Source organism: Polyodon spathula, chromosome 5, assembly GCF_017654505.1.
Source record: "Polyodon spathula isolate WHYD16114869_AA chromosome 5, ASM1765450v1, whole genome shotgun sequence".
NCBI classification, from domain to species: domain Eukaryota; kingdom Metazoa; phylum Chordata; class Actinopteri; order Acipenseriformes; family Polyodontidae; genus Polyodon; species Polyodon spathula.
In genome coordinates this window covers 47,954,925-47,973,422 of record NC_054538.1, presented here as the reverse complement: position 1 = coordinate 47,973,422, position 18,498 = coordinate 47,954,925, and the positions used below count along the sequence as shown (strand labels likewise).

Below are 18,498 nucleotides of genomic sequence, written 5' to 3'. Positions count from 1 at the left end.
ACTTATTTTTTGTATTAACACAGTTTTTCATCGGGTTGTTTTGCAATGAAGATCTGTTGCTGGCTAATTTTTCATCGATTGTCCATACTTACCATATACATGTTTTGAGGGTGAACAATAAATATAATATGTGTTAATAAAAATGATACTTATTGCTTTTATTAATTTTAAAACCATGTTTGTTTTTTTATTGTGCTGCAAGCTTACCTTAATACATGCTTGTGTTTCGATATTTACAGGGTTTTAGTGGATTTTATTGTTTTTATTATTATTACAATACAAACTCTTATTACCCACTGACACAACCTTTAATGACGTTGCTGGAATGTTGGAATTTACTTATGTCTTTTCTATAAGGTTGTCTGCAGGCAGCTTTTTCATGATTGCATCTGAAGTATTTGCAGATGTTATTGATCTTACATAATAAATGCTGAATCTCCAATAGGCGCCGAGGCTACTGGCAAATACTATAAATAAACACGGGGCATTTATTTAAAGTTTTACGGTACATAAAGAGTTATTAAGTTAAACTGTTTTTCTTTCTATGGCCAATAATTAGCTTTATATATGAATCCTAAGCAACATTTCACAACATCCTACACTTTGGCCTTGACTTATGTTTAGTGGCCTTGGTTTCCTCTACAAATGTATTGAACTGAACACCATTTTGGCTTTGGCCTTTTTGTTGCAAATTCAGAGCCCTGGAACAATGTGCTTTTTTTTTTTTTTTTTTTTTTTTTTTAAACCACAGACTTTGACATTCTCACAACTCCTGAACAGACAGACAGGTTGTCTATTCTTCTTTTTTATTGCTGTGTATATAAAGCATTTGTGGCATTCTATGATTGTGATGATTGTACATTCCTGTGTGGGAATTACTGATATCTAATTCAAGCACATTATGATGTTTATCTTGGTATCCAGACAAGCATTTAAAAAAAAAACTTCAGGTCAGTCCTAAAAACAAAAAAAATTGTTCCTCTGACTTGAAGTTTGCAGCATTTTAGACCAGACCTAGATAAGGCAGGGCAGGCGGTCTGTGAGGGGAAAGTGCAGATACTGACAGATTAAGTAATTTTTGAGTTCAGTGAGATTTTGTGCTCATACTGTTCAAGTGTTTATCTTTTAAATATGACCTTATTCTTAAACCCATCAAACCTTAAAACAATGTTTTAAAGGAATATGTTACACAGGTCTGGGTTGCATTCTAGCTTCCTGCTGTTTCTTCTTATTTTTATTTAATGTAATTTTAATACACACTTTTATTAATACATAATTGGAGCTACCAGAGTTCAGATATTAATGTTCGTTTAAACATTTAGGCAATGGCTAGAAGTGCATATGCGTTCAAATGTGGTACATGTTGTTTAGGCCAAGCCTGCTCTTAACCTTCCTCTTTGTGGTATTTTCCAAAACACTCACCAATAGCTTTCTTCAGTGTTTCAAATGTAATCTCCTCAGCTGGAGTTCTCTGCATAGAAACAAGTATGTCAGTAAGGTGTCACTTAGGTATATCAATATAATCAAAAAGTACTGTAGATCACCTTGGCCTTGTACATCTATAGTATTTGTGTAAGAATGTAAATGTGACATATGTTTGTATGGGCGAATCCTTCATAAATATGTCCTCCACAGGACACAATCATAACCTGAGAACATTTGACATATTTCCTCCATATCTATATTTTCCCCATATTCCCTTTAGAGTGCATTTATTAGCTTGGAAAAGGACTGAAATACTGGAAGACTACAGAACAAACATGTTATAGATCTAATACAAGCTGGCATTTACTCGATGTGACTAGAATGTTATAAAGTGGTATTTTATAGTGAGAAATATACTGTATGGCATATGTGTGCAGCTAAATAGATATTTCCAGGTGATCAGTATCACCTCCTCCTTCTCAGGACTATTCCTGGACTCCACCTCAACTTGCAGGGAGATGGTCTCTCCGATACTCTTTCTCTTTGACAGGCGGTCCTCTTCTAGACAATAGAAGACAAGGAGGCACGATAGAGATCTGGACACACACCCACACACTCATGCACACAGATACAGAATTCTTAACCCTTAACCCCAGACAGAAATCAACAGTAGACCATGGGGAAAAGGATGATCAGCATCTTGCTTCATTGATTAACAGACACCAGGGGCCATATTCAAAACAAACAGTCAGTATGTTTACATGACAAAGCGTTTTCCGAAAACCAATTTTGTCAGAAAACTAAATCAAAAAACTGATTTCTTAAAATGTCACTTTTCTGTGTTTACATGATTAATGATAGAAAATCAAATTAGAATTCAACTGTATACATAGATTGATTGCAGGATATTTTCGCATGCAAAGTACTGTAGTAGCCTAAGTAGGATTTGAAGACCGGACATTTCTGCGATAGAATGGAGAACAATCCAATGTAGTGCTTTATCGAAGTGTCAGGTCTGAATTCAAAGATTACTGTCCTATACCTCTATTCAGATTCCCCACAATGTGCAATCAGCCTTTCCAACAGCTCATCTTGGTCAATATTACCAGTTTATTTTGGAGACATTATTTTAAATTATCACGTCATTTTAAAACTGGAAAACATTTGCTGCTTCAGTATGGGCAATTAATAAATACATACACTTTAACAAATGTGTTACTTTATCCCTAACTAGACAAATGGATGCATGCAGACTGACTACAGATCATTATTATTTTCTCTTTTTTCTAAAACCACGTGCAGGAATGAAGGTCAAAAGTTTGCACATGTGCAGTATGCTATCGGATTCAGTTTTCAGAAGTGTGTTTACATGACATACGTTGTGCTAGTTTTCGGAATTTAACTGGAATTTTCTAGGTGCTGTTTTCCGAAAACTGACGTTTGGAATATTCCGATACATTTTCCGAAAACTGTGTTAACACTTCTTTTGATATTGGAATGAGTTTTCCAAAAGATATTGGAATTCTTATGCTCATGTAAACGCACTGATTGATAATACAAAGCTTCAAATACCATAAAGTTTAAATGAACAGCTCCTACATGCTCCTTGCTAGTTATTTAACTGTCTGTAAAGGTAGTAGACAATTGCTTGTGTAACTGTTTTTCCTTCTACAAAAATGGTGCACATTTAACACTGGGCTAAATGTTTTATGAATATGGCCCAAGGTAAGAGACAAAGACAGATGTTTTAGTAAATGCATTCCTAACTTTAAAGTTTGTGTGATTTTTTCTCTATCTAGTAAAACCTCTAAATTGGTCAAAGAAGTACCCACAGCCCCCTACTCACACTTGTGTCAAGTAAAATCCTTGCCTACCTGTAAGCTGGGGTATGTATGGGGTAGCCAACCTGTCTGCATTGTAGCCACTGCCTCCCAGCACCTCACTGATTTTGCTTTGCAGAAACAACACTTCTCCCTCAAGCTTCTGCAGAGTCTTGGGAACACTGAGAGATGGACCAGACAAAACTGAAATCAATACTCAGCATGCAGAGTGATGAGCTTGTTAGTTGGCCATTTTGCTGCTGAATGTTTAGCCTATCTGTGTGTCAATAATCTCTATGATACCTGAGTTTTGTGCACGCCCTCCTGATTGCTAAGGGATCAGTTTGCATGTAACCAAGGTGGCTCTGCTTGAGGTCAGGAAAACATTGATTCATAGGAAGAAACATTCCGCAGTCATGCTTGATGAGAATATTTTGTTGTTTTGCTTGTTGAGAATCAATTTCTAAGGAGAGATGCTTAGAATAATTTTAATGCTAAAATTGCATATACCATATTGCTTCAAACTTAGATGCGCCATTTAAACCAATTTTTTCTTCACAAATGGCCTTGCATCATAAATTTGAGTATGGTAATGCGCATATTAAAAATCAACGTGACTGTCCGAGTACACAAAAAGGAACGTGACTTACTGCCCGAGAAAAGGCGAACAAAAGTGATACTGCTCGATCTCGAATCTCTGATGATATATAGGCAGCCTTTTTCAGAGGTACGTCATTAGCTTCGAAGAGAAGCTTTTACAATTTCAGTGTTTTGGTATTAGGATCCGTTGTAACAAACATTACCAGCTAATCAGACCCCTGTATTTTTCTACTTGCCAAGCAATACCACAGTTCACAGAAAGGGAGAAAAACAGATGCGAGTAATCATGACTGGAAATGAGAAGCAGCACATACCCTAATTGTATTAGGTTGCATTTTTGTAAAATAAGAGATTGAGCTGGGACAAGTGATGATTTTTTTCGATTGACCAGTAAGCCCAAGTTTTGAAAAAGCAGAAGAGTCTTGTTCCTGTGTTCTAAGGCTTTTTCCTTGGAGGGAGCTCTCAATAACCAATTGTCTAGATAGGGGTAGATGTGAATGCCCATTCATCTGAGATGTCTGCCACCACCTTGGTGAACATCTTGGGTGCTGTGGAAATCCCAAAAGGGAGCACTTGGAACTGGTACTGACTGTCCTGGATGGAGAAACAGATATATCCCCTGTAGCTGTTGTGTACAGGGAGATGGAATGGTAATGGTGGCTAGTGATACCATTTTGAACCTTTCTGATAAGATGTACTTATTCAGACCTCTGAGATCTAGACTAGGTCTGAATGTCCTGTTCTTTTTCTGAATTAAAAAGTATTGAGTGATAGCCCTGCCCTTGAGAAGATGGGGGGGCCTGTTCTATGGCACAGGAAAGGAGCATGGATTTGACTTCTTGTTGTATGAAGTCTCCTTTTGGCTGTGACCAGTTTATCAGTGTTGATGGCTGTTACTGGAGAATGAGGTTGGAATTGTATTTTGTAACTATTGGATGATCCCGAGGACCCAGAGATTGGATGTTATGTTTTGTCAGCTTGTCAAAAAATGAGAAACCCTCCCCCCTACTGGCAGAGATGGGGGGGGGGGGGGGGGGGGGGGGGAGGCACTGGGTGGTAAGTGTCAGGAAGTAGTAGAGGGCTTACTTCCTCCTCTGAAATGGCCACGTAAGGATCTGTAGGGTCTGGCTCCTTGACCACACTGAAAACATGGTTGTCTCCCAAATGAGGAATGTTGTTGTTGATATTTAAAAGACATCTGTATATTGAAAGAGCCTCTCCTAAATGGTGCACATCTCCTTGTTGAACAGGACTGAATAGCCTGTCTTGCTTCCTTCATCAGGGACAGAGCTGCGCTGTGTACTGTGCCAAAGAGCAAGTCCCCTTGAAAGGATAGCTCCAATATCTTGGTCTGAGTATTTGGAGTTAGTGTGTTCAATGTTGTTGAAGCTGACACCCTGGGATCCTTCAAGAAGCTGCTTGATGAGATTCTGGGATCAATAAGCTACTAACAACCAAATGAGCAAGATGGGCCAAATGGCCTCCTCTCGTTTGTAAACTTTCTTATGTTCTTATGTTCTTATGATATCTTCATCTGGATACACCTCTGAGCAGCCACTGCACTTACCACAGCCTGGCGTTGGTGTCAATAGCATAGCAGCCACCCTGAAGTTGTATTCTAGCTACATTATTGCCGCTTTCTGCTAACTGCATGGCCAGTTCAATATTGTCTTGGGTACGTGACTGTAGGGCAGCAGACAACTGACTCCATAGCCTATGTTGGTATTTTGCAGCATAAATTTGGTTTATGACTCAAATGTTAAGGATATGTAGCTCCTTCTTAGGGAGGTGTCACCTTGTCTACACGATCTAATGCTGCTGTTCTAGAAGATGTAGCCGCCTTAGGTGTAGCTAGGATGGTATCTAGCATAGGTGGTCTGAATAGATGGTCTTTATGTCCAGCTGGTACTCTGTATAATGTATCTACTCATTGGAAGCATGCTGTAGCAGATGCAGATCTCTCCCATATAGCCTGGAGCCTATAGCAATTGGAGGGGAGGTTTATAGGAGGAGGATACCTACTTTGGTGTCAAATAGGCCAATACTGCAATGATCTCTGGGATATAGATCTGTTTGTTCTCCTGACCAAAGCAAAATGGAGACCGGGCGTTCACTCTGTGTGGAGTTCATAAGACGAGGTAAGAAATAATATTTCTATATAGCAATTTTAATTTATAATGCCAGATGACAAGATTAAGAAACCAGACTGCATCAATTATGTCTGCACAGAGAGGTATTTTTTGATTAATTGATTAAAACATTATCATCATCGTCATTATTTTGCAAGACATTTCTGTGAAATTGAGTTGGAATAATGGCAGGATGTATCATTTCTCCAATGGCTTTTACATGGCAATGGAAGTAATTATTATGATGTTCTCCCATCACCACAGAACACAAAGGACATGAGGGACACCACAAAAGAACACCACACAAAGGACATGAGGAATCTTCACCCACCCAGAGGTTTAGCTCTGGTTGGGTGAAGATCCATCACGTCCTTTGTGTTCATCACCTGCAACATTAAGGCACATTTTGACAGGATGTAAGGTGGGTCTTAGCCAAGGACAGTTTACTTGGCACCATGACAAGGTGCTGCGATGTTTGGCAGAAAGGTGCAGCAATTGGCTGTGGTTGAGACGGAAAGATTCTGGATGGAGATCTCAAGCACAATAGAAAGAAAGCAACAATGATGTACAGGTAAGTAAGCTGGGCCGAGCTGAGTGGTGGATGGAGGGGGGGGGGGGGGTGATGCTGGGATGCCAAAATCACTGTTGAGCCCTCTTGAGGTGTCGTGGGCTAGTCAACGAAACACTGAGGATGGAAGGTGCCCACTTGAAGACCCCAGAGATGTACCCTACTTAGCTCAACCCAAGCGGTTGTCATGCTGATGCACTGGGGAGAATGCACTGGGTTGATCCCTGGAGCCAGCACTACACTTCAGCAATCAACACCAGACAGAAGGATATCTACAACATCAGATGGAAAACAACGCAAATGGATGGAGATGCAGATGGATCACATTAATTTACTGCAAAGCTATGTCTTAGCTGGTGCTTGTCTTGGCGAGAATCGAGTTCAAATCAGCATGAAGTTCAACACCTACTCTCATGTAATGGAAATCTTTTAGGGCATCAAAATGGGTAGTGGGAGGAGAGCACTTGGCTTCTGGAATGCGACTCCAATTCGATCATATATGGATGACATGACAACAATGACTACAACAGTAGCCTGCACTAATCAGTTATTGGACAAACTAACCAATAACATTGATTGGACACAAATGCAATTCAAGCCTACGAAATCAATGAGCATATCTATACTTAAAGGTAAAGTAGTAGATAAAAGGTTCTACAATAATGGTGAGGCAATACCAACAGTGTCCGATAAGCCAGTGAAAAGTCTTGGGAGATGATACGACAGGAATCTAAAGACACAGTTTGTGTGGGAGAAGTTAGATAACAAGCAGTAGAAAGGTTGAAGAGCATACACAGCAACGCTTTACCGGGCAAACAAACTCTGGCGCTTTCAGTTTGGTCTACTGCTAAGACTGCTGTGGCCACTGACTGTGTACGAGGTTTCCTTGACAACAGTTGAGAAGCTGGAAGCTTTAATCAGTTTATACTTCAGGAAATGGCTGGGAGTTCCACTCTGCCTTAGCAGAGTAGGACTTTATGGTAAAGGAATACTAGCTACCAGTCTCAGCTCTAACCGAGGAGTTTAAGAGTGCTAAGGTCCACCTGGAAATGACATTAGTAGATTTACGTGACAGATGCATAAGGGAGGCAGCACCTGTGTTGAAAACTGGAAGAAAGTGGGCGGCAAAGAAAGCTGTGGAAGATGCTAAGGCTGCCCTTCGAATCGGTGATATTATGGGTCAAGTTCAGAATGGAAGAGGTATTGGTCTCAGTTCATCTCCTACAGGCACAAGGCAGCCCCAGCTCAGTGGACGAAGCTGGTAGTCAATGAGGTGCAAAAGCAGAAGGAGAGGATCAGGTGTGTAAAGGCCGTTTCCCAGGCCAGCAGGGAGAATGTATGAGATGGGAGAGTGTGGAACAACGCAAGATCGGCTGGCAAGACCTATGGGCAATGGAACAGACCAGGTTTCCTCATCAGATCAACATATGATGTTCTCCCATCACCACAGAACCTAACCCTCTAGGTGGGTGGGGATCCCTTATGTGTTTGTGTTTGTACATTTGTGTTCATCACCTGCAACATTAAGGCACATTTTGACAGGATGTAAGGTGGGTCTTAGCCAAGGATGGTTTACTTGGCACCATGACCAGGTGCTGCAATGTTTGGCCTTAGCACTGGAAGACAAGCGTAACCTGACCAATAAGTTGCCACCAGTTCCATCAAAGCATTACACACAAAAGACAATATTCCTCTGTCCAGGACAGCAACAACCAAGAAAAGGTGTATAAAACCAAGCTTCGCCCAGGACAACTGGAAGCTGCTAGAGACTGGAAGATGCTGGCAGATGTTGGTCAACGGCTTACTTTTCCACCTGAGATTGCCACCACTAACCTTTGACCAGACATTGTCTTGTGGTCTGGATCAGCACGTCTTGTTCATATGGTACAGTTAACAGTGCTATGGGAGGATGCTGTGGATGAGGCGTATGAGAGGAAGAAACTTCGATATGCTCAACTAGCTGCTGAAGTGGAACAGCGAGGATGGAGAGTCAGGGTTTACCCAGTGGAGGTGGGTTGTCGAGGATTTGTGGCACATTCTACAACCCGGTTTCTCAGAGATGTCGGGTTCAGTGGCCAAGAGTTGTGTCGCACAGTGAAGAACTTATCTGAAGCAGCAGAAAGGAGCAGCAACTGGCTGTGGTTGAGACGGAGAGATTCTGGATGGAGATCTCAAGCACAATAGAAAGAAACAAACACTGATGTACGGGTAAGTAAGTTGGGCTGAGTTGAGTGGGGGATAGAAGGGGGTGATGCTGGGAAGTCAGAATTACTGTTGAGCCCTCTTGAGGTGTCTTGGGCTAGTCGACGAAACAGAGAGGACAGAAGGCACCCACTTGAAGACCCCAGAGATGTACCTTACTTAGCTCAATCCAGACCGTTGTCATGCTGATCCGCTGGGGAGACTGCAATGTGGTTGATCGTTTGTGAACATTTTGTATAAACTTTTTATTTTGAAATAAACACACACGGTGCTTTTCATACCACAGTCTGTTATTGTTGTGTGAGCTGCTTCTTCTGAGTGTAGCTAATATGCACTGTTTAAACTTGTTTGAGAAAGTTCCAAGTTAAGATTTTTCTCTTCTCCCATCTCTTGGTCAAAGTGAGGCAGATGCAGCTTTGTGAAACTGAGTCTTAAACATGCCTTTATGTAATCTTGAACTGAAATCTCTGCAAACAGGCAATTCTGCACATTGACGAAAAGCAGGCCTCTTATATTATATTATATTTCTGATACGTCAAGGGAATTCTGGTTCTACATGATGCTGAACTCATAAGGTATATACATCTCACTTCTTACATTTTGACGTCACAGAGTGGGCGACTATGGACTTATTTATTTTTAAATAAATTGTATACCTAACACACTACATGGGTCCGACGTCAACCACAAGCCATCCTGCCACATATGGTGTCAGCGTGGGATTTGAACAGTGCCTCTGGAGGAGTCAGGCTGGGAGTAGTACTGCAGGTGCATTTTTTTTTTTTTTTTTGGGCAAGAATGGGAAGGAAGCAACAGCAGCAATACGGGAAAGTCTCCTGGGTCTGCCTCAAGGGAAAGGAGTGGTGTTTTGCCATTCACGAGCCCTGGCATATCTTGCCAGAGCGTAACACCACTACCGCCGGCCGTCTGCCAGAGTTACTTCGTAGACGAGTGGTGCCGTAGTTGCAGTGAGTTCGGGCACACAGTGGCTACCTGCCCCTCCCAATATCAGGAGAGATGTTGGCTGCCTGAATGAGCCAGGACCAGACATCGCGTAGAATCTAGAAAAGCTGCTGCCATCAAGACCCCAGAAGGAGGAGTGGTGCATCTACTGCTGTTGATATGGGCATGAGGAGGAAAGTTGCCCAGAGACTGACAAGGAAACAGACCTGGAGTGGGAGGAGAACAAGCATCCAGTGCCCAGAAGGGGGGAGCCTGAGTGTCCAGCGCCCAGAAGGGGGAGCCCGAGCGTCCAGCACCCAGAAAGGGGGAGTCCGAGCATCCAGTACTCATGAGGGAGGAGCCCAAGTGTCCCACGCCCAAGAGGGAAGCTAAACTTTATGATGCATGAGATTTCCATATTTACTATTGCAATTGTATTTATTATCGCTTGCTCGCTTCTTCGCTTACTTGGCATATTAATTTAGTGCTTCACACTATGGCAACCTGAATGAATCTGTGATTTTTATTGCAATTTATGCTGATGTATTTAAATGAGCATTCAGCTCAGAATAATGAGATAAGCTGTATTCACATGGTATTTACTAAAGGACGTTAATTTTAGTGCAGGCATTAAAGTGATAATTTATTAGTGCGTATGGAAACCAGGCTTTAACCACTGTTAGGCATGCTATTTAAATATCTTTTTCTGGCCTAAAAACTAGTGCTGTGCAGTTCAATTCTTTTTACTGATTCAGATTTGTTTGATTAATTCAGTTTTGTGAATCAATTTAACAGATTTGTTCATTTGATTCACTGATTCTCTAACGTAACATAAATCCATCTTCCTGAATTACTTGATTATGAAAATGTGTTTGAATGGAAAAGTCTGGCAGCAAGGACCATTTAAGTTTAAACTGTTCACTTGACTATACTGCACTGTAAAAAAATATATACTGTATATATAACACGTTACTTAATGTATTCTATAGTACAGAAACAGGCACATATACAGTGGCTTACGAAAGTATTGACCCCCCTTGGCATTTTTCCTATTTAGTTGCCTTACAACCTGGAATTAAAATGGATTTTTATTGGATTTGGACATACACAATACAGTCCAAATTGGTGAAGTGAAATGAAAAAAATAACTTGTTTAAAAAAATTCTAAAAAATAAATAACGGAAAAGTGGTGTGTGCATATGTATTCACCCCCTTTGCTATTAAGCCTCTAAATAAGATCTGGTGCAACCAATTACCTTCAGAAGTCACATAATTAGTTAAATAAAGTCCACCTGTGTGCAATCTAAGTGTCACATGATCTGTCACATGATCTCAGTATATATACACCTGTTCTAAAAGACCCCAGAGTCTGCAACACCACTAAGCAAGGGGCACCACCAAGCAAGCAGCACCATGAAGACCAAGGAGCTCTCCAAACAGGTCAGGGACAAAGTTGTGGAGATGTACAGATCAGGTTTGGGTTATAAAAAAATATCAGAAACTTTGAACATCCCACGGAGTACCATTAAAGCCATTATTAAAAATTGGAAAGCATATGGCACCACAACAAACCTGGCAAGAGAGGGCCGCCCACCAAAACTCACGGACCAGGCAAGGAGGGCAACAAAGAGACCAAGGATAACCCTGAAGGAGCTGCAAAGCTCCACAGCGGAGATTGGAGTATCTGTCCATAGGACCACTTTAAGCCGTACACTCCACAGAGCTGGGCTTTACGGAAGAGTGGCCAGAAAAAAGCCATTGCTTAAAGAAGAAAATAAGCAAACACGTTTGGTGTTCACCAAAAGGCATGTGGGAGACTCCCCAAACATATGGAAGAAGGTACTCTGATCAGATGAGACTAAAATTGAGCTTTTTGGCCATCAAGGAAAACGCTATGTCTGGAACAAACCCAACACCTCTCATCACCCCGAGAACACCATCCCCACAGTGAAGCATGGTGGTGGCAGCATCATGCTGTGGGGATGTTTTTCATCGGCAGGGACTGGGAAATTGGTCAGAATTGAAGGAATGATGGATGGCGCTAAATACAGGGAACTTCTTGAGGGAAACCTGTTTCAGTCTTCCAGAGATCTGAGACTGGGACGGAGGTTCACCTTCCAGCAGGACAATGACCCTAAGCATACTGCTAAAGCAACACTCGAGTGGTTTAAGGGGAAACATTTAAATGTCTTGGAATGGCCTAGTCAAAGCCCAGACCTCAATCCAATTGAGAATCTGTGGTATGACTTAAAGATTGTTGTATACCAGCGGAACCCATCCAACTTGAAGGAGCTGGAGCAGTTTTGCCTTGAGGAATGGGCAAAAATCCCAGTGGCTAGATGTGCCAAGCTTATAGATACATACCCCAAGAGACTTGCAGCTGTAATTGCTGCAAAAGGTGGCTCTACAAAGTATTGGCTTTGGGGGGGGGGGTGAATACTTATGCACGCTCAAGTTTTCTGTTTTTTTGTCTTATTGTTTGTTTCACAATAAAAAATATTTTGCATCTTCAAAGTGGTAGGCATGTTGTGTAAATCAAATGATACAAACCCCCAAAAAATCAATTTTAATTCCAGGTTGTAAGGCAACAAAATAGGAAAAATGCCAAGGGGGGTCAATACTTTCACAAGCCACTGTAACTAGTAGCAGCTTTCTTAGAACACTGTTTCTATCACAAATATAATTAATATATAAACGATCATTATATGTTCTAATTCTGCAACTTTTCCACATATTACCAGTTCCAGTGTAAAAGATTGGTACTTCTGCAATTCTTTCTTTTATTTTTTCCAACACTCTGCTAGCCAGTCCACTTTTTTGCCCAGTCACAGTTGGTGCACCCTCTGTTGTAATCCCAGTTAGTTTCGTCTAAGATAATTCTGCACTTTCCATGGCTCCATTGAAGCAAAAAAAGTCCTTTCCAGTGGTTGTTGTTCATTGTCCACAGCACTTCCATTTTTTCTTATTTTGTGAAAAACCTGTAGTTGATACTCCATAACTTCTTTCATTTCCAGTAAACTCAAAATACGTTGCTTTGGGCAGCGTGTCATAGTGATACTGTATGTTATAATCTTTCAGAACTGCAGCTGTTGCACTGCAAATCAGATAGTCTGCCTTGCCGTCACAATTATTAATTGAAAAAATAATCATCTGGCTAACGATTTTGGAATCTTCTGTGTTCTGCCTCCACCTTTCACTTCCGTGACATCTCCAATTACTTTTTGGCTACTGATTTAAAATTTTACACAAAGTAAAATAAATAGTTTAAATAAGCCTTCACTTCACAATCCTAATCAAAATTATGTGTGCTGTGCCTGTTACATGTGTGTGTGAGGAAACTGATCCTGTGCATTATTTGATTGGCTACTTTACTACCTCTGTGAGCTGTGATTGGCTTAATGGGAATGTCACTCATACAATGCAGAATGTACATGTTGAATACATGTTATATTAAGAGGCGGGTTGTTTTACAGAAGAATTGCAAAACGATACAGTACACCAATGCTAAAAATTGCTCCTGGGCCGTATGTTTGACACCTCGGCTTTAGAGTATTAACTATTTATTTTAAACTATGTCATTCTGCTTTAACTACAACCTATTTAATAAACTGCAACTTATAGCACAAAAAAGCCCTGCACGGAATTATGTTAAATTTCCCAAACAGACGACAGGTTTATAGGACATGTGCTATTGATTGTACTCATATAGCACTGTCACAAGGAAGATAATTGAGGCTACTCATCAATCAGTATCTCTCGAGTAAGCAGAACAAAAAGAAAAACATTCCTGTGGCAGGGCAGGGTCCTGCTTGTAAATAGTGTGGTTGGTGTATTCCAGAGATGTGGTTAATTCCTATCGCTGCCAAATACATGTGAAAATTTGGCTGGAGACTTCATTGAATGATTAATGGTTAATTAGGCTTCAGTCACATGTATTTAAGGAGGAGAACACCTTTGTTTAAAAAGCTGGTGTTTGGGCAAGTGTAACCTGTGAGTTAAAATTGTGTATTATTCGGTTGTTGTCAAGTTGAATCCTCAGCCTGACTGCACTGTTACTATTTATTATTGTTTAGTTTAAACATTTTATTTTGGCCCTTATGCCAGTCAAATTACTTTGTTCCTGTGTTTTTGTTTGTAATTTTTATTTGTGAAAAAAATAAACTTTGGCAGTTTTCAGCTCTGAGTCTCCTTCCTACCTCCTGACCACCTTAGACACCCAGGTATCCTGTCACAATGCCATTGAACAACATGACTCTTATTGTATATTGTATATGCATTATACATTGTATAAAAACTTTACGTTGCCTCTGCCTGTCCCCTGCTGAGTGCTGTCTCTGTTGATCACTCATTTTCGGTCAGTGTAAGCCATCTCCACCTTCACAATAAGCTACTGACCAAAAGACACGCCTGGACTGCTGGGGCTTTTGATATCACGGTGGTCACGGGTAAGTCTCTGATATTATCGTGCACATGAGATTATTGCTCACAATACATGTAGTATGCACGGTATGGTACTTAAATTAGCCAGATACTGTGCACTTATATTTATGCATTCTCTGTTAGTATCGGATGGTTAAAGAAAAGGGCATGTAACCAGGAGGTCCCCGGGTTCAAATCCCAGCTTACTGACTGTGTGACCGTGAGCAAGTCACTTAACATGGTGCTCTGTCTCTCGGGTTAGACGTTTTAAGTGACTGTAGCTGATGCATAGCTCACACATCCTAGTCTCTGTAAGTCACCTTGGAAAAAGGTATCTGCTAAATAAACAAATGATAATAATAATAGTAAATGGGGCAGTAAATTTAGATTTATCGTGCACTTTAAGCTCACTACTTTATGTGTACTTTATGTACTTTATAACTCCAAATTTAGGGCCCTGTCGCAAATGGGGCCCATAATCTCAATACCTGTGTTTCTCTATGAACACATCCTCTGGCAACAAATAGGGGACTTCCTTCTGACGCATCTCAATAACCTGCAGGTCAGAATGAACAAAATTAGAGTTTCACATAAATAAGTTCTGCGGTACTGTGGTGCCCTATATATATATATATATATATATAAACCCATTCCTTCAATTCAGGTTGCTTTATACCTTCAAATTGGGCAGGCCAATTTAAAATGTGTATATTTGAATGGGAGGCCTAACCTATGGTAAAGAAATATGTGGCTGGAGAGTGGTAAACTGGGGCCTTGATTGGTGGGTCAACTTGCACAGGTACTAATACTGTTTCTGTTTCGATCATTAAAATAAATCCTAGCACAAATTAATTAATTCAGTTTCCTATAAATAATGTTATGTCTGATAAAATTAGAAACATTATAAACTGATTGTTTTGTGAACTCCAGTATCTTAAGACTGTATGTTTCCCATTTACAGGAAGCATAATGTAATTTAAATTGTTCACTAGATACATATTTTAAATACCTATCTGCATGCAATTGTGGTGTCCTAGTTAACATTTATTGTAAAATGATGTAGGTTCTGAATTGCTTCAAACTGCTCACCTCGTGGATGTGCTGGCAGAAGGCTGGAACAGTGGTTAGCTGGCTGATCAGGTTCAGGTAGGCAGCAGAGAGAGCGTGAACAGCACAGCGGTTAAACACTGGCAGGCCATCGTCATTCATCAGGGCCAGCTCCTGGGGAGGAAATGATTTGTCTGAAAACAGTGAATTCAACATCATTTTTAGCTTAAATCAGATGCACCTGACTAACAAGGCCGAGACAGAGTCATATTCAGAAAGCATTTACCACTGTGCTAAATCTGCATCCTTTCTTTGAGAGAACAAACTTACAGAACTAGCAAGAAACAGCGAAGGTGCTTGTCGGGGCTCTTAAATGATTTCCAAAAGTTATTTATTTGAATCTTTTAAACAGCTTGAAGATTATTTGAAGATTTTTTTTTTTTTTATAATAATAATAAGTGGTGTTAACTTAACATGGTGGTAAATGGTTTGTATGGACCAGAGGGTACCTCGAGTGAAAGATTAGATCCACCACTTATTTATTTATTTTGGATTACAATTAACAGCAGGCCAGACATTGAGTGACAAAACTGGAAGAAAATTATTATAAGAAAAAATCTTAACCCTGGTTCCCAGAAATAGAAATGTAACCATTACCAAATGGGTATTTACCTCCTAAAAACTCAAAACCTGAATAAGATACAACAAAGCTGCTCAGCCGAGCCTGTGACACAGACATGCCCAACCCCAAGGGTATAAAATACTGTGCACACAGATGTCTGTCATTTTTCCTTTAAGACTGCTGCAATCATCTAGAAAGGAAGGGGGAGAAATCAACAAAAAAACAGAAGGGAGACCGCATCAAAACAAGGACAACAACTCAGGTAAGACAACCATTAAATGTATTTATCTAAATGCTACAAGTATCAGAAACAAAATTTTAGAACTTGAAGCTACTGCACTAGCAAGTAACTATGATGTGATAGGTGTTACAGAAACTTGGTTGTCTGAGAGTGATGGGGACGAATATAATATTTGTGGGTATACACTGTATAGGAAAGACAGGCAGGACAGAAGAGGAGGAGGGGTAGCGCTATACATAAGAAACAGTCTTGAAGCCCAGGTGTTAAACCTGGACAAAGAAAATAAAGCCAAATCAATATGGGTCAGAATAACGGACAAAAATTCAAAGGGTATAATAATAGGAGCATGCTATAGACCGCCAGATTCAGATGGTGAGCAAAATAATCTGTTATACAATGACATTAGAAATGCGTGTAGCAAAGCCATACTAATGGGGGATTTCAACTTCTCCCATATAAAATGGGAAAACCCGGTGGGTAGCACGACAGATGAAATTGAAATGGTGGAAGTGACAAATTTTTGAGGATGCAACATCGATAGTGGATAATTGCAAAGCATAAAACATGGTTTATTTAGATTTCCAGAAAGCTTTTGACAAAGTCCTGCACAAAAGATTAATTCTCAAACTGAACGCAGTAGGGATTCAAAGAAACACATGTATATGGATTAGGGAGTGGTTAACATGTAGAAAACAGAAAGTACTGATTAGAGGTAAAACTTCAGAATGGAGTGTGGTAACCAGTGGGGTACCACAGGGATCAGTATTAGGTCCTCTGCTATTTCTAATCTACATTAATGATTTAGATTCTGGTATAGTAAGCAAACTTGTTAAATTTGCAGACGACACAAAAGTAGGAGGAGTGGCAAACACTGTTGTAGCAGCAAAGGTCATTCAAAATGATCTAGACAAGATTCAGAACTGGGCAGACACATGGCAAATGACATTTAATAGAGAAAAGTGTAAGATACTGCACGCAGGAAATAAAAATTTGCATTATAAATATCATATGGGAGATACTGAAATTGGAGAAGGAATCTATAAAAAAGACCTAGGAGTTTTTGTTGACTCAGAAATGCCTTCATCTAGACAATATGGGGAAGCTATAATAAAGGCCAACAAGATGCTCAGATACATTGTGAAAAGTGTTGCACTTAAATCAAGGGAAGTAATGTTAAAACGGCACCATGCTTTAGTAAGACCTCATCTTGAATATTGTGTTCAGTTCTGGTCACCTCTCTAGAAAAAGGATATTGCTGCTCTAGAAAGAGTGCAAAGAAGAGCGACCAGAATTATTCCGGGTTTAAAAGGCATGTCATATGCAGACAGGCTAAAAGAATTGAATCTATTTCGTCTTGAACAAAGAACACTACGTGACGACCTAATTCAAGCATTCAAAATTCTAAAAGGCATTGACAATGTCTATCCAAGGGACTTTTTCGACCTGAAAAAAGAAACAAGGACCAGCGGTCACAAATGGAGATTAGACAAAGGGGCATTCAGAACAGAAAATAGGAGGCACTTTTTTACCCAGAGAATCGTGAGGGTCTGGAATCAACTTCCCAGTAATGGTGTTGAAGCTGACACCCTGGGATCCTTCAAGAAGCTGCTTGACGAGATTCTGGGATCAATAAGCTACTAACAACCAAACAAGCAAGATGGGCCGAATGGCCTCCTCTCATTTGTAAACTTTCTTATGTTCTTATGGATGCAGCGACCTTGAAGGTTAATGGTTACATTTATATTTCAGGGAACAAAGGCTATGATAAAAACGTTCCCTTTCAAGTGCAAAATGTAACCATTACCAAATAGGTCAGTATACCCAAGCCATCGCAAAGGCAAGATTGCTGCACGACCAGAATGCTACAAGGCTAAGCCGAGTCTGCCCTGTGAATTACCATTCGGGACCCTAATAACAAGTAGTTAGGGCGAGAAAAATTAAGGGAGAAACTCACCTCTTAGCCTGTGTTGTAAGGGCTGACTGAGAAGCCGCCCTTTAACACTCTAGTTCCAAAAACAGGGTTTTGAGGATCCAATACATTAAATCTGTAGAACCTTACATAGGGAGTAGCCCACACCGCGATATTGCCAATATCCTTGTGTGGTGGGGTGCCCTGCACCTGTGCGTATTTCTGTGTTTTACGCTGTGTGTATGTATTGGTGCACAGAGTGTGGACCGTGCCGAATTTCAAGTGAATGATTGATTAGCAATCGAGTCTCGGCACAGCTGCATAAAGCAGTGGGTTCTTTACGCACACAGGGTTAGTGTGTTTCATGAGGAGAGAATGAGAGTCAGAAGGAGAATAGACTAGCATGATACCATTTTGTGACTGTTTTGACCCCTGTGCCATTTTATTTTGTGTTTGTCTAAACCTTTTATTTTGCAATAAACCGGCACAACAGAGCATTCACTCACTCATCATTCTGTGTCCTGCATTTCCTGGCCTGACTTCACCACCAGCCAGCCTGTTCACATATGGTGTC

General features: G+C 40.5%; 1 protein-coding gene across 3 annotated transcripts in view; it reads right to left on the bottom strand.

Moving 5' to 3' along the window:
* The window catches only part of LOC121316004 (protein EFR3 homolog B), a 253,193-nt gene that overhangs the window by 27,280 nt on the left and 207,415 nt on the right, over positions 1-18,498 (bottom strand). For all 3 annotated transcript variants that reach the window (XM_041250675.1, XM_041250674.1, XM_041250676.1), the window contains 5 exons: positions 15,195-15,326; positions 14,594-14,661; positions 3,300-3,427; positions 1,895-1,986; positions 1,423-1,471 (listed from right to left, as the gene is read on the bottom strand). In XM_041250675.1, coding sequence (XP_041106609.1) covers positions 1,423-1,471; positions 1,895-1,986; positions 3,300-3,427; positions 14,594-14,661; positions 15,195-15,326 — 469 coding nt within the window. The remainder of the gene's footprint in view (positions 1-1,422; positions 1,472-1,894; positions 1,987-3,299; positions 3,428-14,593; positions 14,662-15,194; positions 15,327-18,498) is intronic.